This window comes from Tiliqua scincoides, chromosome 2 (genome assembly GCF_035046505.1).
Source record: "Tiliqua scincoides isolate rTilSci1 chromosome 2, rTilSci1.hap2, whole genome shotgun sequence".
Classification (NCBI taxonomy): Eukaryota; Metazoa; Chordata; class Lepidosauria; order Squamata; family Scincidae; genus Tiliqua; species Tiliqua scincoides.
This window is the reverse complement of record NC_089822.1, coordinates 269,160,815-269,184,330: the sequence shown is the minus strand read 5'-3', so window position 1 is coordinate 269,184,330 and position 23,516 is coordinate 269,160,815. Positions and strand designations below refer to the sequence as shown.

The following is a 23,516-nucleotide window of genomic DNA, read 5'->3' as shown; positions in this document are numbered from 1 at the left end:
TTCTAAGGACCTTTCCTTCCCCCTTCAAAAAAGAAAAAAGACACTCTTGATCAGTCAGGCTTTGTCCCCAAAAATTGATTAAAAAGTAAAAATACCCATTCCTTTCCAGCCATCCCCCTTTTTCCTCCTGCCTCCTGGGGGGGGGGTACTTACTATGTTGGCTGCTATAATAAGACAAAAGGCACAATCCTAGCTAGGTCTACTCAGAAGTAAGTCCTATTTTGTTCAAAGGGGCTTACTCTCAGGTTAGGATTGCAGTCTCAGAGTGCTGCTTTTTGTTTCTAGTGTATAATTATCACACCTTCACCCCCATTTTGGGGGTAACTGAGGTGAGGTGATGTAATGGGGAGCTGTAGCCAATGGCCACAAGGATGGGGGGGGGGAGTTTTCCGGTATAACCAATCAAATGTCCATGATCTTTCTGTGATCTCAACTCTGAGAATTCCTGCCTGCTGGGCAGCTGCAAGTCCAGGTGACCTGAACACCTGCTGGGCTACATGATCGTCTTTGGCAGTGGGCTGTCAGGGAACCCGGGACACCAGCACGTCCTCAGCAGCCTGTATCTCCTCCATGTATTCCTCACCAACTGCATTCATGGTCCAGAACACAGAAGGAGAAGACAGTTCCCAGTCTGAGGGGCTCAGGATCTGAAATCTGCTCCCGAATGATGCACACCTGTGGCCTAACAGAGGCATCCGGGGATTTACTTACTGACATAGAAGATGACTCCAGCCACAATCAGGACCCCCAGGACCCCCAGGATGACTCCCACAGCAATGAGCCAAACAGGCACTGAGGGGAAAATGGAAAGAACACACATTGACTCAGACTGAAGTGGGCTCTGCAGAGATCCCGAGACCCTTCGACTGGAGATGGGACCCTGAGGCTGGGACACATGCAAACCTCTGAGATCAGCCCCGCTCTGGGGTGGCCCTGATCCAGGGCAATTCCATCCCCTGGAGACCCACTTGAGCTCAGCATCTCAGGCCTTCAAGGGAGTCTGCAAAACCACCGAAAAAGGTCTCCACTGATCTCATACAAGGGTCTGATTTTGGGGCACTCTCATGTCACCCACTCAGAGCAATGAAAGCAGAAGTTTCTGCCTCCTGCTCTCCAGGGTTCCTCTGCCCTCTGTTTCCAGCAGCCACAGCCTCCTTCCAGCCTCCAGCACAGGCGTGTAGCAGCAGCTCTGAGCCCCAAAATACACCCTGAGAGGTGCTGATGCGTTTCTCCTTCGAGTCCCACCTCCCAGAATCTGCCCCCCACTCTACCCCCATCCCACAAAGAGCTCCCTCCCCAGGCCCCCCTCCCCTGCAGCCTCTCACCAGACTCCTTCACGGCCACATCCAGAGGGTCCTGCAGCCCATCATGTTCCACATGGCACCGGTAGCGGCTCCTCTCCTTGGGATCAATCTCAATGCTCAGCCCGGTGTAGTAAGTTCCATCCGGGTTGGGGCTGACAACCCCATGGAACGCGTCCTCCTGCCTGACCTTCCCATCCTTCCTCCAGGTGACATCGATCTCCTTGGGGTAGAAGCCGTGGGCCCGGCAGAGGAGGGTCTCCAAGCCCTGCTGGCTGTCCTTACGTGTCACCTTTACTATGGGGGGCTCTGTGGAAAAAGTGGCAATGCCAGTGTCAAGACTGGGGTCCTTGGCTGACTCACAGGACGGATGCTGGAGTTCAGCAGAAGGAAGGGACCTTCTGATCCACCCCTGCCCCAAAAGCAGTCACCCCACAAATGCAGCATCCTCCAGAGACTAAAATCTGCAAAGAAAGGGACTCCACAGCATCCCTCAGCACTTGGTACAAAAGCTCCAAAGCAAGAAGCAGCAGACCTGGGACTTCCCTGGGATCTCCTCCAGGGCTTTGGGGCAACTGTCCCTGGACCTCCACCACAGCTGAACAGAGGTCGGGGTGTGTACAACCTTTTCTGTGTCACAGACACCTTTAAGATGAAAGCACTGGCCCCCTCCCAGAAAAATGCAGACACTCACAAAAAGCCTTTTGCAGCTGGCTCAGGGACCTTCACCGCAGGGCAAGAACCACTGCTCTGGCAAGAAGTGAGCATCGTCCCCGAGCATCTGGGTATGTCCATCAGGGATGGCTCCTGGAATGGTCGCTATTCATGTTTCCAGCACTGCCCTCTCTGCTCCTTCCTGCAGTTCTTTTTCTTTTCCTGAAGCTGAACATTCATCCCAGAGTGAAGAGGACGAATTCCCGAGTCTCCTGCTTGCCTTGACTAGTTCTTGGAGGTCCAAATGGCCACCCCAAATTCTCCTCTGTAGTTTCCAAGAACGGAGGAAACTTCAGGGTCAGTGACCAGCATCCAAAGGAAGGGGATGAGGTCAGCGATTTCTGTACTTTCAACTGGATGCCATTTTTAAAGAAGGAAAAAAATGGTTCCCTTACAGATGCACTCTGCACATGCTCCAAGGTACTCTCTCCTTATACTGATTTTTACTGTGATCTTTCTTCTAAATGAGCTTCCTGTCAGAAGGGGAAACAGACATGGCACAGGGCAAAGGCATGTGAATTTTGATAAGGTGGAGGAGAGTGAATCTTCCAGGGCAAAATATGTGTAGAGACAACTGCAGAAATACTCCCCCCTCCTCAACTCTCTGAACCCCCATTTCAAGAAAGGGGGAGAGACCTTTGGCTGCCAGTCTTGGGGGAAGAAGAGACAGACAGACGTGTGTGCGTGAACTATGCAGAGCGGGTGCAGCTTCCCAGAGGAAGGGAGAAGGGATTTTCTCTTGGGCATGGAGCACTGCCCCCTTCCTAACAACAACAAATATGTCATCTAACATCTTAAATACTGGCCTTCAGCGAGGCTGTCTGAAGACTGTATTCTTCCATACAAGCCTTTGGGGAAGGCCCCTCTTCTCTCATCCCCCCCACCCTCTGACATCTCTATTTTAAGTGTTGCTACTGCATTTCTTTTCTTCTGCTTCAGCAAAGTCCTCCTCAGTTGCTTTTTCTTCTTCTCATAGTGTGCAGGAATCCAAGAAAGGCTTTCACCATCTCCCCTATTTCTATTTAATGCTTTAGGAACAAAGCCCAAGTGAAATCAATTTGCCTGACCTTTTCTGGACTTTCCCCCATCTTTCTTCTTTTCTGTGTTCAAGACTTATATTTGTACTCCATGCCATTAATTTCACCTTCAAACATGTAGATTTGATCCAAGGCCATGTGTTCAGACACACAGGGCGCAATCCTCACTCCTTATGTCAGGGCTTTCCAGCACTGACATCAGGGCAATGCAGCTCTGAGGGAAGGGAACAAACACTCCCCTACTTTGAGGAGGCCTCCATGAGTGACACCCAACTGCAGGATGCAGCACACGTCCCATTGGCTGGAAAGCACTGACATAAGGGGTGAGGATTGCGCCCACAGTAAACTAGGAGAAGGGGTGGAGCTGACTATTGGGCCTGGAATTCTGTGAACTGAACTGGGTGACCTGTTACTGGAGCCTTGTAGTTCTGGTCTGAAGGTGTGAGTTTCACGTTCCAAGGTTTGAATTGTACTACTACGTGTTGGTGCTTATGAAGATGATGTTTCCACTACAGCTTGAATCCACTTTCAAAGCACTTCTATTCCCTGCTTCTCAAACCTTTTAGGACACGGACCCCCTTTTCAGAATGACAATCTGTTGGACCCACTGGAAGAGATGTCATGGCCAGTAGTGTTTTTGCCGTGCAGTTTGTTTTACCCCCTGTGCGCCCCCCTCTCTCCAGGCCTGCCTGTGTCTGGGGGGGGGGGGTTGCAGGAGGAGCGCAGTCTGCAGCCAGGCCTGAGTGGCTTCCCCCTTTGGAAGGAAGACGGTGGGCCTTGGAAGAAGGGGGGGCTGAGGGGGTCTCTGCAAACCCCAGCTCCAGGGGCCGCTTCACCGGGGATGCTGGCGGGACTGGTGCCCTCCCTCCGCCGGGCTGAGAGCGGAGGGGGGGGCGCTCAGGCGCTGTGATGGGAGGCCTGGAAGAGCACGTCGCCCCTCCCCCCGCTCACCTTTCCTCTGCAGCGCCTCCGCCCCGTAGGGCAGGAACTTCCGCAGCCACTCCGGGCACTCCTCCTCCAGGTAGGCCTTCCAGTACTGGAGGTTGACCGGGTCGGCCTCCCACTTCGCCTTGGTGAGCTGGGCGGGCACGACAGCCGCCTTCCAGGTGAGCGTCTTCGGGTCCAAGGCGATGAAGTCCCGCCCGTCGTAGGCGTACCGGACTCTCCCTCCGCGGGGCGCGCCCTCGATCAGCTCACAGCCGCACGTGAGCTGCCAGGTGTGGAGCCCTGCAAGGGACGCGCAGGGGCGTCAGAGCCCGGGCGGTCGTGCCCGGAACAGGGCGCGGGTCCCGGACTCCCGCGCCGGCGAGGGACTCTTGCGCCTCCTCCCCCCCCCGCCGCGGCAGCTGGGCAGTCGGGGCGCCTCAGCCATCCCGCGGCCCGACCAAGCGGGAGGAGAGAGGGCGCGGCTCCCCCCCCCTCTGACTGCTCCCGCTCACCTCCGCTCTGGTTGTAGCGCTCCATTAAGGTCTGCACGCCCAGTCTGAAGACCGCTTCGTTGCCCCGCAAGACGTCCGTCTGCCGCTCCCAGTACTGGGGGTCCTCCCGGCCCGCCTGCTCTATCCAGGGCACCGCAGGCACCGCCCTCCTGGTGTCGCTGTCGTAGTGCCGCAGTTGCTCCCCGTCCACGTAGCCCACGCCCACGAAGCGCGGCAGCCCCGGGCCGGGCTCCGACACCCCCGTGTACAAGTAGCGCAGCGAGTGCGACGCCGAGCCTGCGGGGGAGACAGTCAGGGGCGCTCGCCGGCCTGCGGGCTCCGTCCCGGTCGCGGAGGGCGAGTGCGGGGGCAGGGCGGGACGCAGCCTCTACGTGGGGGGGGGGGCGCAAGCTCCTTGCACAGCCGCCCGGAGCTCCCCCCTTCCCCTGCCTTGTTTCTACTCTCCGCGAAAGGCGCTGGAATTCTGCCCATTCCCTGATGGCCCAGCAGAGGGTCTTCCTGCAGGAGGAAAAGCAGCCCTCTCGTCACAAGGAACACCAGCAAAGCGGGTCTGCCTGCGGGTGCTGCGCCCCCTTCCCCACTGCGCCCCCTTCCCCACTGACATGCGTGTCCACAGGCTGCACCACTAAAAGCCCCACGTGGCACACCTGGCTCCAGCATCGGGGACAGGCACAGATCCCGCACGTGCACCTTCCTGGTTTTCACGCACAAACAGGCTGCATCCAGCCACCGTCCCTTAAGAAGCCACCCCCCCCCCCCGTGTCCACACACAGGCTCACTGGCACGAATCCTCGGTCTTGACGAGGAGACGCTCCACCAACAACACTCATTTAAGCTCTTTATTTGCTGCCTTTCCCTTTCATTCCAGGACTAACCAAAAATGCGCCTCCACTGCAGCTGCTCCGGATGACAGAAGAGGCACTGCCAGTTCTAAACTCCTCTTAAAGGCGCATTTAGATGAGGGTGAGATGTGCCCCGCCTCAGTCAGCCAGCAGGGACACACTCAGCATCACAGGTACTCACAGTAGACAACACCCATCACGCATCATCAAGACAATAAGCAACATCCCCTGGAGAAAATGCTGCCCCACCCCCATTTTCCTGCTCTAATCAGACTCATTTCTGAAAGGTCAGCAGCTTCCCATTCCCAGCTTTCACTTTCACTTCATAGCCTGGAATTCTGCACAGACCAAAACAAGCTTCTCCGCTTCTTACCTTGTTTCACCATTTCCTCCCAATATGAGAGCGGCTTTGCCCCTCTGCCACCGGGCAATTTTCCCTCTTCCCCCCTCCCAGACCTGCAGTTTAGGATGGGACAACATGAGCTCTGTAGAACAGAAGCGCTTCTGCAACAGTTCTTGAGGCTTTATTCAATTTTTCCTCAAAATATTAACCCCCCCCCCCATTTTAAAACTTTGGTTTGAGCTGCTGCGCCTAGATCTTTGAGTGGGATTGCCAACCCCCTTCTTTTGTTTCTCTCTCTGACCCTTCCCTTTGCCTTGGGTGGAGCTTAGGTGCCTCTCTGTGCCTGGCTGCTTTGAATCACAAAGGTGAGCATGGCCTTCTTTGTTGCCAGGAAGGGCACCTTAAGGGTCTTTTGTGTGGCTTAAAATTTGCTCTGTAATCTGATCCACTTGCAAGGTCCCCTTGCCTGAAGAGTGTGCAATAGGATCTCAGCTCTGAGAGTATGCCTTTATACTCTCTTCTCTCTCTTCCAAATACTGTTGACTTAAAGCCACCAAAAACAGATTCATCAAGACATCCTATGAGGAATGCCACCTTTTGGTCTTCCGAAAAAACCAAGTTGGTGAGCACTAAGTCATTGAAGAGCTGAGTCAATTTACTACAGTATTCATCACAGCCCTCTTTCCTTTCCAATCTGAAGCAACACAAATCATTAATCAATCTGAACTGATCCTTCGCTCCTGTCTTTGCATAGGTTTCAGTCAGGATCGTTATCATTTCTTTTGCTATATTAGCCTCTTGTTCATAGGGCAACTGGAGCTCAGTTAAGGATCTGAGAATGAGGCACTTAGCCTTCCAATCTGCCTGATCCCATTTTTCCATTTCAGCTTCTCCGCTTGTTGGGCGCTCTTTGTTTAGAGCAGGCATGGCTCCATACATTTGTATTTCTGCCTTTATTCTACAGTGCCAGCTTTGGAAGCTTTTGGCGTTCAGCCTGACCATTGGTTGGATGCCTAAGGCTCCTATGTCTGTTCCTTCTGCCATTGTTTGTTTAGCAAGCAAGTTCAGCCTTCTAGATTGGGTGGGGAGAGTTCCCAAAAATCAAAAAAATATCCTTTCAAGGTATCTGGGCTTCCCAATGCACAACCCACCTAGGTTTCTTGGTACCTGGTCTCTGGGTTCCTTAGTGCATCGTCCCTGGGCCCATAACCTATTGGAGGAATTTTTTAAAACTGGTTTCCTCTTTAGGGGGGAAGCAGAGTAGAAACACAAACAACATTGGCTGGTTGAAGTTTCAAAGGAGAATTCATTTACTCACAATTCATTGGAAGTAAGGTTACAGCATCTGATTTGAGAATCAGAGGTACACTAACTTAAAAGATAACAAGGCCCTGAGGCTGCCTCGTCCTGCATGCCATGTGGTTAAGATGGTGTCACCAGCAAAGCCCTGTTGGGAGTGGCGATCTTTTCTGGTCAGTGGTCTTGAGGAAGAGAGAAAGAGCTTGGAGAGGAAGGGAGTTATGTAGGGTCTGGGGCCATGCCCCCACATAGGTCATGCAAAGGACAGGTAAATTGCAAAGGACACTGGGCCTTAACCCTTTTTAGGGCAGTATCCTGCCACCTGTGGAAGCAGATGGAGTTGTAGCAACTCCAACACACATTCCCCCCCAACGCCTCCAGGCCTTACATATCTAATGAAACACTTAACTTTAGTGTTGTGAAAAATCTACTTAGAACTTATGAGACTTGCAGAGATCGACAACCTTTGTTTTTGCTAGTTTTATTTGATTGCCGCTTTTGATACAGATAAATAGAAATATATAGATCTGTATAGATATAGATAGCCAGGGAGACAGACCAGGGACAGACTGCACTTGCTCCCGGTGTGGAAGGGATTGTCACTCCCGGATTGGCCTTTTCAGCCACACTAGACGCTGTGCCAGAACCACCTTTCAGAGTGCGATACCATAGTCTTTCGAGACTGAAGGTTGCCAATACTATAGATCTGTATACAGTAATAAAGGTAGAGTATGTTGATGTTAACTATTCTCACAGATTACCACAAAATCTTGTTCCATCTGCCAACTCTACATTGTTATGGTCAGATTTTTCCCTTGTTCTTTTTCTGGACAAAATGCAGCTGTGGAGATCCACAGGGAGGGAGATTAAACCCATTTCTGCCTGCCCCTTGCTGGTTTCCATGCACTCCTCCTCCGCTCCGGTTGTAGCTGCACTGCAATATGCTCTGAAGTTCTGCCCCCAGTCCCGCAGCCACCCATTGCCTCTAAGAAGCCACCTTGCACAGCACCTGAACCCCTCAGCACCGGTGTCCAGACACAGGCCAAGTGGCACAGACCCTCACGGTCTTCGCAAGGAGATGCTCCGCCTCCAAAACCTGTTTAAGGTCTTTATTTGCTGCCTTTTCCTTTCTTCACAGGACAACCCAAAAAAACTCCAGACCTCCTCCACAGACCACACCAGGAAGGCCCTAAAGTTCCCCTGGAAGTGCCTGTTTAAAACGGTGACACTTCCAGAAGGCATCTGCAGAAGAAGGTATGATGTGGCCTGGCCTCGATCTGCCAGCATGGACACTTGTGGAAGTACATTGTCTCCACATCCACTCAGCATCACAGCTACTCAGAGTAAAACTATCCAGACAACATCCACCAGGCACCATTAAGACAATAAGCAACATCCCCTGGAGAAAATGCTGCCCCACACCCATTTTCCTTCTCTAATCAGACTAATTTCTCAAAGGTCAGCAGCTTCCCATTCCCAGCTTTTTTTTCACTTCATGACCTGGAATTTTCAGCAGACCAAAACAAGCTTCTCCACCTGCCCACTTCTCAGCTTCTTTCACCATTTCCCCGGAATATTACAGCAGCCTCTTTTACAGGCTTGCAGGAACTGGAGGAATCCAAATATTCTTCATATCCCTGGTGGTGGAGCTCCCCCCACCCAGTCACATGCTTTGCAGTGGTTCAACTTCTGGATTCCAGGCAGAGATCCTCACTCAACCCCCATCTTTCCTGACCAGAATCACCCAAAATCTGTACCCAAAATCCTAGTTTGCATCTGTGACCAAATCACTGCACATGAATCCAAGGCTGGCTCCCTCCTTGTGGTGCTGCTGTGATGGATTCAGGACTTGTGTGCACCAGAGGCAATCTCATTACAAAGCAATGGCTGTCTACAATATCTCACTCTGGTCCTATCCTGTTACACAGCCTAGGTTGACTTCTTGCTTTATGACAATCAGCACCAACCAAGGTAGCATGGCAAGTACATATAAAACTGTGGTAGATTCATGGTAAGTATAAAATTGTGCCCTAAATCCACAGTCTAATGTCTCACTAGTGTGCTGACTGGGCAAAGAGCAAGCAAGGGAACCTTGATCTGGAGCAGAACTGTGGAAGGGGCAAAGGGTTGGAGTCCCCTTCTGGACACAAACCAAAATCAGTTGGCCCAAACAATGCAATTATTGAAGTCAGATCTGGTCTGGCCCTCACCTGCTCCAGTTTGCCTTTGCCTTAAGAACATAAGAACAGCCCCACTGGATCAGGCCATAGGCCCATCTAGTCCAGCTTCCTGTATCTCACAGCGGACCACCAAATGCCCCAGGGAGCACACCAGATAAGAAGAGACCTCATCCTGGTGCCCTCCCTTGCATCTGGCAGTCTGACATAGCCTGATTCTAGAATCAGGAGGTTGCACATGCACATCGTGGCTTGTAACCCGTAATGGATTTTTCCTCCAGAAACTTGTCCAATCCCCTTTTAAAGGCATCCAGGCCAGTCACCATCACCACATTCTGTCCTCAGTGGAGGGGTAGGATATTAAGGGAATAAGGGAATAAGGAAATAAAATAATCTCACCTCTGCCATGCTGCTTCCTCTCAGCCTCAGTTGCAATATGGAAATGACACTTCCCTCCCTTACAGGGTTGTTGTGCAGACAACATCAAGGTAACACAAGTGAGATGGTTTGCAGAGGTCTGAAAGTGTCAGAGTTGCACCAGGCATTTCTATCTGCCCCCCCCCCCCCGGTCAACAGTCTCAGTCAAAGAGCTTCTCCTCTGTGCTTTCCTCCTCTGGACATTAGCAGTGACCTGAAACATCATGTCTGGGGCATCCTTCCAGAACAGGTTCTGAAGGTGCCTCAACAGACTGTGATCTGACCTGGCCTCTCTCTCTCCAATTGATCAGGCAAACTGGAAAGGAAGCCCTGGTCAATGTCAGGTGATGCAGAATTTGTCAGCAGCCATAATATTGAGCTGAAATACTAGAGGAGCAAAACACTCAAGGAAGTCCCTTTTCTGTGGCTTCTGTTCAGACAAATCCAAAACTTCACATAGAGGTTCTTTTTATGGGAATCCTTGTCAAAGGGCCAAGTCAAGACACCATCACATGGTTCTCTCCCTCCCTTCCATGAGATCTGTAGGAAAGAAAATGAAGACACGGACAGTTGTTGCTGATGCCTTCATTGCCTTCCACCTCCCTCAGAGTTCTGCTCTTTCTCAAGGGGGACAGGGAAGCACCTCCAGGGTCACTGTCACTCTGCAGAAACAGCTGAATCCTTGTCAGAGCCCAGTCAGATGGATCCAAACCTGACTCAGACTCGCCTGTGCAGGCTCTCCCACCAATGGCTGGTTCCCCCAAGAAGGCAAAAGCACCTCTGCATATTATTATTAACAGTATTTATATACCATATCTCAGTCTCTTCCCTTAAGCTGGGTGTAGTGACTCTCTCCATCTCTCCCCCTTTCCCTCCATGGAGAGAACCCCACTGGAAAAAAGCCCCATCGGAACTTGTTGGAATCAACCATTCAGTTTCATAAAATTAGTACCTTTCACAATGGAAATTTTAGCCAGAGAAAAATGTAACAGGAGAACATTTTCCACCCCAATCCACATTATTAGCGTGATGAATGTGCTGGAATTTCTGCTATTTTTTAGCCTCTGCCCTCTTGTCTTTGGGCATTTCAAGCATGCCAGAGAACGCGGGGATGCTACAGCTGCTGGCATCCCAGACGCAGGAGCCACGACCTTTGGAAGCTCCTCTGAGGCTCTTTGTGCGATGCGCCATTCCCAAGCAACCACGTGTGCAAAAGTGTGTGGACTGATCTGTCCAAGACCAGCAGAAGGCAACTGCTCCAAGCCCAGCTTCCTTCTGAGACTGGCCTGTGCCCACCAACTGGGCAGTCAAGTCCACCTATTTGGGTAAAGGAGTGGGATGGCGTATCCAGTCAGGTGACCCCATGACCATCCTCAACTCCTCTTTCTGTAAGGTTAAACATGGGGCTGCCTGGTGGCGTCTTGCCAGGTCTCCTGTTGGAACCAGCTGCTGTTCTGTGGAAGGGAAACCCACCTGATCCCCAGGGAATGTAGGCAGCCAGCACCCCTAAGTTAGCAAGAGGGCCTTTCTTTCTAGCCAGGCACATTCAGGGAATCAATGCTGTTCTCTTTGCTCTTAAGTAGCTCAAGGGCTCCCTCTGGTGGGCATCACGTTTTTGCAGCCAATTCAGTCAAGCAGTCTCTCTGCAGCCATCCAGCCAAGTGCAGGGATTTTCCACCAGCTGCCTCCTTGCATCTCTCTCTGCCCCTTCCCCCATTTGGCTCCTTTTCTTTTGGGGGTTGTTTTTTTTTTAATATTTATGTATTGGCAACCTTCAGTCTCGAAAGACTATGGTATCGTGCTCTGAAAGGTGGTTCTGGCACAGCGTCTAGTGTGGCTGAAAAGGCCAATCCGGGAGTGACAATCCCTTCCACACCGGGAGCAAGTGCAGTCTGTCCCTGGTCTGTCTCCCTGGCTATGGGCCTTCCTTCTTTGCCTCTTAGCCTCAGACTGTTGGCAAAGTGTCTCTTCAAACTGGGAAAGGCCATGCTGCACAGCCTGCCTCCAAGCGGGCCGCTCAGAGGCCAGGGTTTCCCACTTGTTGAGGTCCATCCCTAAGGCCTTCAGATCCCTCTTGCAGATGTCCTTGTATCGCAGCTGTGGTCTACCTGTAGGGCGCTTTCCTTGCACGAGTTCTCCATAGAGGAGATCCTTTGGGATCCGGCCATCATCCATTCTCACGACATGACCAAGCCAACGCAGGCGTCTCTGTTTCAGCAGTGAATACATGCTAGGGATTCCAGCACGTTCCAGGACTGTGTTGTTTGGAACTTTGTCCTGCCAGGTGATGCCGAGGATGCGTCAATATTAATAAACTGGTTGTAATTTATGAGTAATTCAGAGTAATTCATCAGCTCATTCTCAACTGCTATTGCAATGAGGTTATAAAACAAGAACTGCCGTGTTTTGTGCCCTCCCAGGAAGAGCGATTTCTCAGATTACTAGAGAGGAGCCTGGAGGATTTGGGGAACAAACTGTCAGAGGTCACTAGCAATGCAGTCCTACATGTGGCTAGGCAGGCATTGTGTTCATTCCCAGGGAAGTGTAGAGAGGATTGCAGCCCAGGCTAGACTACTGCAACGGGCTTGGCCACTAGAAGGCGGTCTGAGCCAAAAGACTTATAGGCAGTCAAGGAGGTGCATCTTGGCTGATATGCTCACTGTGTTATCTGGTTACAGCCTCACCCCTGAGTGCATCAGCCCTCCTTGATGCATTGCAATGTCCTCCCTTCCACCTCCTTCATGTGTTCAGCAGAACTTGTGATGCTGCCTATCTGCAGACACACTCTACATACAGGGCCCTGGTTGTGCAGATTAAACCTGTGTGTGCTCCTTAGTAAGAGGCAAGAGCCTGGAGAGTGAATGTGGACCTGGTCCCACCACACAAATTCATTGTGGCATAAGAGACACCAGAGACACTGTACCAACCTCCCCCAACAGAAAAGCAGCTGCCTCCAGGAGCAAAGAGAGCCACTGAAGCAAACCCACCTTGACCCAAACCTCCCATCCATCACTGTCCTTGGCCCCTCTAACACTGCCTACAGCTCACTTGCTCCAGGGTGGCACAGCAGAACAGTGGAAGCAGCTCAATTCAGGGACCATCAATCTAGATTGTGTTCAGGAACTTTTCTTTCACTTTGTCAGCTCAGTGCCTTCAGCCAGCCTGCAACTTCCCAGATTTAAAAGGCATTTGGGGCAGGCAGCAGGGTGGGTTGCAGCATGAGAGTTTTCAGCAACAACCCAGCCCCACCTGCTGGGCACTCCTGGTTACAGCATCCATTTGGTGAAACCTCTAGTTTGTGCTTTCCAGCCCAGCTCAGGCATTAAGCTGAATTAAGGGCTAAATCCTTTCCAGTTTTCCAGCCCAGGTGTAGCTTTGCCAGTGGGCTGTGCACTGCGTTCTGTGGTGGGAGGGTAATCACAGTGGCCTCCACAAGGTAAGGGAATGTTTGTTCCCTTGCCCAGGGGCTGCACTGCAGCTGCACCAGAACTGGAAAGTTGGGTAGGATTGGGCACTGACACCCCAATCCATCACCACATTGCGGAAGTGGCATCGCTAGGGGGGTGCGAGCCGCACCGGGTGACATGCAAGGGGGGTGACGCACACTGGGAGGGTGATGCGCTAAAATCGCGGTGGTTAGGAGTAATACCATCATGTTATCTACCGTTGGATGCGGAATTTCCAGCAGAATGCAATTCAAAAATCGGTAGTGAACTATCTCCTTTCTATCAAAAGTTATTGGCAAAAAACCAGAAAACAAAAAATGCCTAGAGCCCAATGGAAAGTGAAACCCAGCCGTAAGCAAACCTGTGCTTGAGGAGGCTTCCAGACCCAGCACAGGCTGAAGGGTCAAAACATGAATCAGCTCCGCTAACTGGCAGAAACCAACCAGAGTTCTCCAACACACCTCCGCGAACGGGGCTCGCGACTAGCTCTGATTCTTCCTTCCCTGAGACCCCCGCCCACCTCCCAATAAAAGCCTGGCAGGGACGGTCAGCGCTCCAGTCCTGCTCGCCCGACGGGACTCACCGGAGCAGCCCCGCCGCAGAAGACTCGCCCCCAGCAGCAGGCAGGCCACCCAGCGTGCCCCGCTGCCCATCTCCGCCGAGCCTCTCGCGCGTCCCGCTGCCAGCCAGCCAGCCTCGGCGGAGACGAGCCCAGAAGGGTCCCGGGCAGGGGCGGGGCGGGGGAGCGAACGGCCAATAGGAAAACTCCCTGCGGCGCCCCCTGCTGTTGCAGGGAGATCTCGCGCGCCCCGTCGAGGATCGTCCGTCGCTTCCGCCCGCCCGGAGGCAGCGGGGGGGGGGCAGAAGGACGGAGAGGCTGGGAGGAGAAGAGAGGCTCTTCTCGGCCGCGGAGGCTGCGGGGCTTGCGAGACCTCGTCCCGCTGCCCTCTGCCTCTCCCCTGCTGCCTCTGGCTGCGCCCGGTGGAGCAGCATCCCTCGGCCGGCGAAGGGGGCAGCTCTGCGTGTGGGGGCGGGCAGGGGAGCCTCTTCTGCGAGCTGAGGGTATTAGCCATCTTCATAACGTCCAGTTAATGTCCATCCTGGAAATTATCTGGATAAGGCAACCCTCTGGAAGAAGGAAGCAGGCTCAGTGGAGTCTGCCCTGGGAAAGAACGGTCCTCTTTGACTTTCAGGGCTGGGAGTGGGAGGGACTGAAAGACAAGGAAAGGACCTGGTTCCTCCATGGACAACCTGAATAGGGGGCGGGACCCCATGATGTAACCAGTTTGGAAGGAGATCAGACAGTTCTCACAAGACCAAGGGTGGGGGGGGGGAGAGAGAGAGAAGGGCACAAATGCAGCTGTTCTCCTAACTTTGGATAAGGAGGTGCTGCTGCCTGTCTTGAGAACACCCAGAGCCAAATGTCGGGGAGGAGGAGTGGGAAATTCCAGGTGAAGCTTCCCAGACCGGAAGCCAAGAGTAGAGGGAGGCCCTGAGGACATTCTTTTGCCCACAGAAAAGTGAAGGGCCAAGGGGAGAAATGATGGGGCCCAGGGACTGAAGGGGGGCAGGGGGTTCTACTGCCGCTTTGGCTTCTGCAGCCTCTGTGTGCTTCTTGCATCCAGACTGAGCCCAGCCTCCAAGGGTGGGAGGGTGAGAGTTGGCCAGAGTGGGTGTGTTTGTGTGAATGTGTGTTCGGCCCCAGCCAGCAATATACTGCAACTGTCTGCCATGATGGAGTCAGTAAAGCTTCCTTGGACTGGATTTCCCTGTCTGGAGAGGCCCCAGAGAGGAAGATGTTCCTGCTAAAGGGGCAAGAAGTGGGGAAGCCTCATTGTCGAGAGGCCTTCCCTCCTGCAAGATGAAGGGAGGTTTTGAAAGCACCATTTCCAACAATCCCCACCAGGAAGAAGAGGGCACACCTGAAAGGGCCTCCCTCCTGCCTCTTCCTCTGAGGGGCAGGAGGGACTGTGGGGGGTGGAGAAGGCAGCCGTTTCCCCTCAGCCCAGGTGTTTGCGGGTCTTCAGATCTGTGGTAGACCCAACGGAAATATCAAAGCGCAGCTGTGGGTGGCAGTTCCAGGGGGAGGGGGCTCCTCTTCCCCTGGGCTGTGGGTCTCAGAGGTCTGCCACCTGGTCTCGACACCTGGGTCTGCCAGCCTCTTCCTGTCCCCTTCAGTTCCCATCCAAATGGCACCAGAAGCTGAGGGGAGCTGGTGGTGACAGTCCCCACCTGGCCACGTCAGGAGTGAGGGGTTGAAAGATCCGAGGACAGCTGTCTTTCCCAGGGGGTGCACGTCCAGGCCCAGGACAGTGAGGAGGGCCCTCTCTGCAGATGAGGAGTGACAGCAAGCTGCAGAAGACCTACAATAACTGCAACTAAAGACCTCCTCAATCCCCCTCCCAACATTTAATTTAAAAAAAAGTTCAGGATTTGCCCCGGTGGCGTAGCTGGAGAGGGCGCAAAGCACTAAGTTTTGCAGGCGCCTGAACACACGATGCCAGCGGCCCCTCCCCTTCAGAGCCATTCTGGGTGGAGGGAGAAGGCTCACCAAGGGGGGGGGCTGCAGGCACGGAGCGTTCAGGCGCCTGCAAAACTTAGTGCTTCCCCCCCCCCCCCCGCTGGTCTGCCGTGAGTCCCTTCGGTTGCTCTCTCCAGGCGCACTTTCTATGCCAGCCTTCGTACAGACGAGCCCTGGCGCCGCCCGCGACCCGACCCCCCAGCCCCAGGCCTTTCCCCGTCTGTAGCGCAGCATCTCCGCCCGCCCCGTCCTCGAGAATCCCCGTCCACAGATGATGGCCCCCCGCACGGTTTCCTTATTGGTGGACCCCCCTTAGCCCGTCCTGGACGGGGAGTGAAGCGCGGGAGGCTGCAGCTACGGGGCGTTGGAGGGCTCCCGAACCAGATGGGGCGCGCCTGGCTCCTGGGGGCAGCTGCCCTCCTGCTGCTGGGGGGCTGCTCCGGTGAGTCCCTGCAGGGGCTCCATGTGCAGGGGAGGGGGGCAGGTGGGCGGCCGGCGAGTGCCCGGGTGGGGAGGGCGGCGCTGTGCCCTGCCTCCGCCCGGAGTGCCAAAGGCGTGGTGGGGTCTGGTGGGGTCTGGAGGCTCCCCAGCCAGAGCGGAGCGTACATGTCGCAGGACTCCTATCTGCGCGCCTCGTCAATGTCCCGGGACAGGGACCTTGGGGGTGGGGGGATCCCCAGGACCAGCTCCAGCCGCAGTGGGCAGCCCGCCCCGCCCCGCCCCGCCCCATTAGAAGGAGTGAGTCAGAGGGGGGAAGCCTCGGATCAGCCGAGACCAAGCTTTCTTTCTTCGGGTTAGGAGTCCAGCTGCCCGGCCCTTTCCAGGTCTGCCCAGCAACCGGTGACGCAACGGACGCACCCGCTCCTCATTGGTGGAGCGCTTCTCGCCGGACTCTCCTTTACCGCTCAGCCCAGCCTGGACGGGGAGGGAGGCTGGTGGTTGCGATCCGGCGCCAGGAGGGATGGGGCTGGCGGGCTGGTGCGCCTGGCTCCTGGGGGCGGCTGCCCTTCCGCTGCTGGGGGGCTGCTCCGGTGAGTGAGTCCCTGCAGGGGAGGGAGGCAGGAGGGCGGGTGGGCAGCCAGTGGAGTCCCTGGGCAGGAGGGAGGGGCGCTGTGCCCACCCCACAGCCTGGTGGTAAAGGGGGAATTCAGAGGTCACACCCGGAGCAGAGCCTCCGCCCGCTGCAAGTCCTTCTTCCGCGACCTGCAGGTATGGAAGTGCTCCGGGGCAGAGCCCTTTCCCTCCCTCCTTCGCCAGCGCAGCTCCTGCAGGCAGAGCAGGGACCCCATGGCGTCCAGGTCCTTGTCCGAGTTTGTTGTGGCTCCAGGCCGGGTCTTCCTTTCCTGCTGCTCCATCCCGGCCCGTCTCACCCCCAGCTCCCCCCCCCCACTCAAGGTGACCCCCACTTGCCAGGCTGCAGGCCAAGGAAGGGGCTGAGGTTGGCTCCTCTCGCCCACTCTGACTGTCTGTGGGGAGCACTGGCATTCCAGTAAGTTTTGCCACTGCAAAAGGGAAGAGGTGGGGCCGCTTTCCACCAGTGTTTTGCCCCCTCCAGGAATGCCAGTGCTGGGGGGCAGTGCCACTGTTAGGAAGGCAGGGGGTCTGGGTCACAGGTCCCCCCACTGCAACTGGTACGTCTCTCAAGCGTGTCTTTGCAGGTTCAGCCTCTTTCCCTCTGAATCCATTTCCCGCAGACTCCTCTGCTCAGCGCCTGGCACACCCTTCTGTGCCCCTGAAACAGGCATCTGTGACAGACAGAACCAGGACTCCTCCTGGGAAATCAGAGGCCAGACCCCCCTTTGTCTTGGCATCCAAGAGCCCCGCAGTTCCGCCACCCCCTGATGGCCTTGAACACCCCACCCCCCCGCAGATGGTCTCTCCTGTGTTAGGGAGTTAATTTTGCTTTACTTGCTCTGGGGCCAGCCCATGCCTTCCTGTTGCCTGAGGCTGCCCCCCTTGCCCACTGAAGTGCCTGCCTCTACCCCTTCTGCTTGCCAATGTTCTGGCTCAGCAGCCCCCTCCCCTCCCCTCCCCTCCACATGAGTTCTTTCTCTTCTCTGTCTCCTTCCTTTTCCAGTCCAGGGAGTGGAAGGAGAAGGACAGCAGTGGAGGCAGGTGGGCAGACAAAGGTGGGGGCCCCCCTGATCTGCTGCCTGAGGCGATGGCTTCAGTTGGCCTCAAGGATGGGCCTGCCCTGCTTGTGGTTTCCTTTCCAAACCAGCCTGCAAACGTCCCCTTGATGTGTGGTGTGCTTTCTGTGTTCCTCCTCACAGCCTCCCCCGCTGGGCACTGCCAGTTCCTGGTTCCTTTTTGGCCAAGCTGTCTCTGTGACTGTCCAGCCAGACCACACATTTCTCACCAGCCTGCCTGTTCTGCTTCTCAGTCCCACTTCCACTTTTGGTTCAAGAGAAGATGTTTCAGACCTCATTGATAATTTAAAGATCAATAAGTCACCGGGCCCTGATGGCATCCACCCAAGAGTTATTAAGGAATTGAAGAATGAAGTTGCTGATCTCTTGACTAAAATATGCAACTTGTCCCTCAAAATATAAACTTTGGCAAAAGATAAACTTTTGGCAAAACATAAACTTTGGCAAAAGAAATGTAAGAAGGTGATACTGGAGGCCAAGCGAGACTATGAGGAACGCATGGCCAGCAACATTAAGGGGAATAATAAAAACTTCTTCAAATATGTTAGAAGCAGGAAACCTGCCAGAGAAGCAGTTGGCCCTCTGGATGGTGAGGGAGGGAAAGGGGAGATAAAAGGAGACTTAGAGATGGCAGAGAAATTAAATGAGTTCTTTGCATCTCTCTTCACGGCAGAAGACCTCGGGCAGATACCACTGCCCGAACAGCCCCTCCTAACCGAGGAGTTAAGTCAGATAGAGGTTAAAAGAGAAGATGTTTCAGACCTCATTGATAAATTAAAGATCAATAAGTCACCAGGCCCTGATGGCATACACCCAAGGGTTATTAAGGAATTGAAGAATGAAGTTGCAGATCTCTTGACTAAGGTATGCAACTTGTCCCTCAAAACGGCCACAGTGCCAGAAGATTGGAGGATAGCAAATGTCACGCCTATCTTTAAAAAGGGAAAGAGGGGGGACCTGGGAAACTATAGGCCGGTCAGCCTAACATCCATACCGGGTAAGATGGTGGAATGCCTCATCAAAGATAGGATCTCAAAACACATAGACGAACAGGCCTTGCTGAGGGAGAGTCAGCATGGCTTCAGAGGTAAGTCTTGCCTCACGAACCTTATAGAATTCTTTGAAAAGGTCAACAGGCATGTGGATGCGGGAGAACCCATGGACATTATATATCTGGACTTTCAGAAGGAGTTTGACATGGTCTCTCACCAAAGGCTGCTGAAAAAACTCCACAGTCAGGGAATTAGAGGACAGGTCCTCTCATGGATTGAGAACTGGTTGGAGGCCAGGAAGCAGAGAGTGGGTGTCAATGGGCAATTTTCACAATGGAGAGAGGTGAAAAGCAGAGTGCCCCAAGGATCTGTCCTGGGACCGGTGCTTTTCAACCTCTTCATAAATGACCTGGAGACAGGGGTGAGCAGTGAGGTGGCTAAGTCTGCAGACGACACCAAACATTTCCGAGTGGTGAAGACCAGAAGTGATTGTGAGGAGCTCCAGAAGGATCTCTCCAGACTGGCAGAATGGGCAGCAAAATGGCAGATGCGCTTCAATGTCAGTAAGTGTAAAGTCATGCACATTGGGGCAAAAAATCAAAACTTTAGGTATAGGCTGATGGGTTCTGAGCTGTCTGTGACAGATCAGGAGAGAGATCTTGGTGTGGTGGTGGACAGGTCAATGAAAGTGTCAACCCAATGTGCGGCAGCAGTGAAGAAGGCCAATTCTATGCTTGGGATCATTAGGAAGGGTATTGAGAACAAAACTGTTAATATTATAATGCTGTTGTACAAATCTATGGTAAGGCCACACCTGGAGTATTGTGTCCAGTTCTGGTCACCACATCTCAAAAAAGATATAGTGGAAATGGAAAAGGTGCAAAAGAGAGCGACTAAGATGATTACGGGGCTGGGGCACCTTCCTTATGAGGAAAGGCTACGGCGTTTGGGCCTCTTCAGCCTAGAAAAGAGACGCCTGAGGGGGGACATGATTGAGACATACAAAATTATGCAGGGGATGGACAGAGTGGATAGGGAGATGCTCTTTACACTCTCACATAATACCAGAACCAGGGGACATCCACTAAAATTGAGTGTTGGGCGGGTTAGGACAGACAAAAGAAAATATTTCTTTACTCAAGGTGTGGTCAGTCTGTGGAACTCCTTGCCGCAGGATGTGGTGCTGGCGTCTATCCTAGACGCCTTTAAAAGGGGATTGGACAAGTTTCTGGAGGATAAATCCATTACGGGTTACAAGCCATGATGTGCATGTGCAACCTCCTGATTTTAGAAATGGGTTATGTCAGAATGCCAGATGCAAGGGAGGGCACCAGGATGAGGTCTCTTGTTATCTGGTGTGCTCCCTGGGGCATTTGGTGGGCCGCTGTGAGATACAGGAAACTGGACTAGATGGGCCTATGGCCTGATCCAGTGGGGCTGTTCTTATGTTCTTATGTTATGTTAAAATGGCCATGGTGCCAGAAGATTGGAGGATAGCAAATGTCACGCCTATCTTTAAAAAGGGAAAGAGGGGGGACCTGGGAAACTATAGGCCGGTAAGCCTAACATCCATACCGGGTAAGATGGTGGAATGCCTCATCAAAGATAGGATCTCAAAACACATAGACGAACAGGCCTTGCTGAGGGAGAGTCAGCATGGCTTCAGAGGTAAGTCTTGCCTCACGAACCTTATAGAATTCTTTGAAAAGGTCAACAGGCATGTAGATTTGGGAGAACCCATGAACATTATATATCTGGACTTTCATAAGGTGTTCGACATGGTCCCTCACCAAAGGCTACTGAAAAAGCTCCACAGTCAGGGAATTAGAGGGCAGGTCCTCTTCTGGACTGAGACCTGGTTGAAGACCAGGAAACAGAGAGTGGGTGTCAATGGGCAATTTTCACAATGGAGAGAAGTGAAAAGCAGAGTGCCCCAAGGATCTGTCCTAGGACCAGTGCTCTTCAACCTCTTCATAAATGACCTGGAGACAGGGGTGAGCAGTGAGGTGGCTAAGTCTGCAGACGACACCAAACTTTTCTGAGTGGTGAAGACCAGAAGTGATTGTGAGGAGCTCCAGAAGGATCTCTCCAGACTGGCAGAATGGGCAGCAAAATGGCAGATGCGCTTCAATGTCAGTAAGTGTAAAGTCATGCACATTGGGGCAAAAAATCAAAACTTTAGATATAGACTGCTGGGTTCTGAGCTGTCTGTGACAGATCAGGAGAGAGATCTTGGGGTGGTGGTGGACAGGTTGATGAAAGTGTCGACCCCATGTGCGGGGCAGTGAAGAAGGCCAATTCTATGCTTGGGATCATTAGGAAGGGTATTGAGAACAGAACGGCTAATATTATAATGCCGTTGTACAAATCTATGGTAAGGCCACACCTGGAGTATTGTGTCCAGTTCTGGTTGCCAAATCTCAAAAAGGACATAGTGGAAATGGAAAAGGTGTTGGAGTTGGTACAACTCCGTCTGCTTCCACAGGTGGCAGGATACTGTCCATTGAAAGGGTTAAGCCATAGCCCACTGACCCTACACTTTACCTGTCCCCTTCAGATGACCTATGTGGGGGTGTGGCCCAGACACTATAACTTACCCTTCTTCTCCTAGCACGCCCTCTCTTCCTCACCAAACACTGACCAGACAAGATGGGTCACAGCAGGGCTGGCGCCTTCTTGACCACATGGCATGCAGGATGAGGCAGCTATAGGGCCTTGTTATCTAAGTCAGTGTACCTCTGATTCCTAAATCAGATGCTGTAACCTTACTTCCAATGAACCTTGAGTAAATGACTCTCCTTTGCAACTTCAACCAGCCAATGTTGTTTGTCTTTCTTTATTAGCAGTCAGCCAGGTGTGGGAGGCTCCCTGGGTTGATTCCCAGCAAGAGGGGGGGTCTGCTGCTGAAGCTACTCTGCTTCCCCCCCTAAAGAGGAAATCAGTTCTGGTCACCACATCTCAAAAAAGATATAGTGGAAATGGAAAAGGTGCAAACAAGGGCGACTAGGATGATTACTAGGCTGGGGCACCTTCCTTATGAGGAAAGACTACAGCGTTTGGGGCTCTTCAGCCTAGAAAAGAGGCGCCTGAGGGGGACATGATGTACTGTTGGCAACCTTCAGTCTCTTGCAGATGTCCTTGTATCGCAGCTGTGGTCTGCCTGTAGGGCGCTTTCCTTGCACGAGTTCTCCATAGAGGAGATCCTTTGGGATCCGGCCATCATCCATTCTCACAACATGACCGAGCCAATGCAGGCGTCTCTGTTTCAGCAGTGCATACATGCTGGGGATTCCAGCTCTTTCCAGGACATGATGGAGACATACAAAATTATGCAGGAAGCTGGACTAGGTGGGGCTGATCCAGAGGGGCTGTTGTTTTGTTCCAAAGTTCTTCTCTGCCCGGCTGCAGCACGGCTGGCAGGGCCTCTTTTTTCCCATTGGCCGAGCCTCCCCCCCCCCCCCGCGGCCAATCCCGCCTGCTCCGGCCTGGGGCAGGGCGGCCTTCCTCCGCTCCGCACTCCGGCCCTCGACGGCTGCGAGAGGCAGTGCCAGGTCTATGCGCCAGAGCCGAGATGCGCCTCCTTCGCTGGACGGCGCTGCTCCTCCTGCTGGGCGCCTGCTGCGGTGAGTGCCTGCAGGGGCTCCGCTCCCGCTTGGGCGGCCAGCAGCACTTGAACCCGGGGCTGTCGGGGGTGATGGGTGGGCTGGTGGTCTGCGCTCCAGGCGCGTCCTGGGCAGGCGAGGCGAGGCAGGTCGGGCGTCTCTCCCCGGAGAGAGCCGGAGTGCTGGCCAGTCCCGCCTGCCCCCTGCCGCCCTGCCTGCTTTGGAGGCGCTCCGGGGCGGGGAGCTCCCCGCGAACCTTCCTCCAGGCGCGCGTCTCGGCGGCGCTGCCCAGGGCTCCGGGGGTCTCCTCCGCTGAGCGGCGGGTCTGGGCTGGGAAGCGGCTGTGTTGCAGCCCCTCTTGGGCGCCGTCTGAACTGGGCGGCTCCGTGTCCTGCCCGCGTCCCCGCCGCCCAGCCAGGATCGCCCTGCGCGCTTCATCGTCTGTCTGGCGGAGGGGAGCCTTCCTTCCTCCCCCCCCCCCAACGCCGCGGGGGGCCAAGAGTCCCTTCGCAGCCCTTTGCGCCCCCTTCGCCACAGAGCACTTTGTCGCTTCTCATCTGGAAAGACGATGGCAAATACGGGGGTCCAGGACAGCTCCCCTACCTCTGCAGGTCATCCTAGATCTGGATGGGGGGACGCGGACCCCTCCCCCTGGCAGGACGGGGTGCCCTTGCTTGGGGATTTGGCCGCTCCAGGAACAGCCTTCAGCCTGCCCTGAATGGGGCGCGCTCCACCCGGATCGAATTTGGAGGTCGGGGCTCCTCCGCGATCTGGGGGTGGTTCTGGAGGCCCCAGGTGGGGGTCAGTTAAGAGGAGCACCTGAACCGCTTCACTTTGGTGGGGGGACTGTCTGCAGCCCTCCTGGAAGAGGCAGGTCTGGCCGCCCTTCTCCACACCTGCTCGTCTCTGGATGAGGTGGCGGGAATGTGCTCTGCGTGGGGCCCAGCAGTGGCATGGGGGGGGGGGGGCTGATCCGCACCACGAGGGGCACCCCAGTGGGGCCACCCTCTCATCTTTAGAGCACCCAGGGAACTTTCAGAGCTGCTGTCGCAGCCGGCAGTGGTGGGGCTGCCCCTGCGGTGCTCTGGGGAGTTGGGGCTGGGGGGAAATGCAAGACTGGCCACCGACTGGGAGAGTCAGTGGGGAGTGCTGGACTTGCTGCCTGTTTGCTTCCCACCCAGCCCCATTTGTTACCAAAAAGGGCTGATTTGTGCCAGTGAGCCTGTGTGTGGACAC

The 23,516-nt window shown here is 54.2% G+C and overlaps 2 protein-coding genes across 2 annotated transcripts in view; one reads left to right on the top strand and one right to left on the bottom strand.

Annotated features, from left to right (window-relative positions):
- Positions 1–23,516, top strand: part of LOC136640475 (major histocompatibility complex class I-related gene protein-like) — a 218,346-nt gene that overhangs the window by 185,662 nt on the left and 9,168 nt on the right. The gene's annotated exons all lie outside the window — the stretch shown is intronic.
- Positions 522–14,094, bottom strand: LOC136641446 (major histocompatibility complex class I-related gene protein-like). Its single transcript, XM_066617239.1, has 6 exons — positions 13,599–14,094; positions 4,492–4,767; positions 4,004–4,279; positions 1,326–1,610; positions 712–792; positions 522–586 (listed from the first exon to the last, which is right to left on the bottom strand). The coding sequence occupies exons 1-6, from the start codon at positions 14,092–14,094 to the stop codon at positions 522–524; spliced, it is 1,479 nt and encodes a 492-aa protein (XP_066473336.1).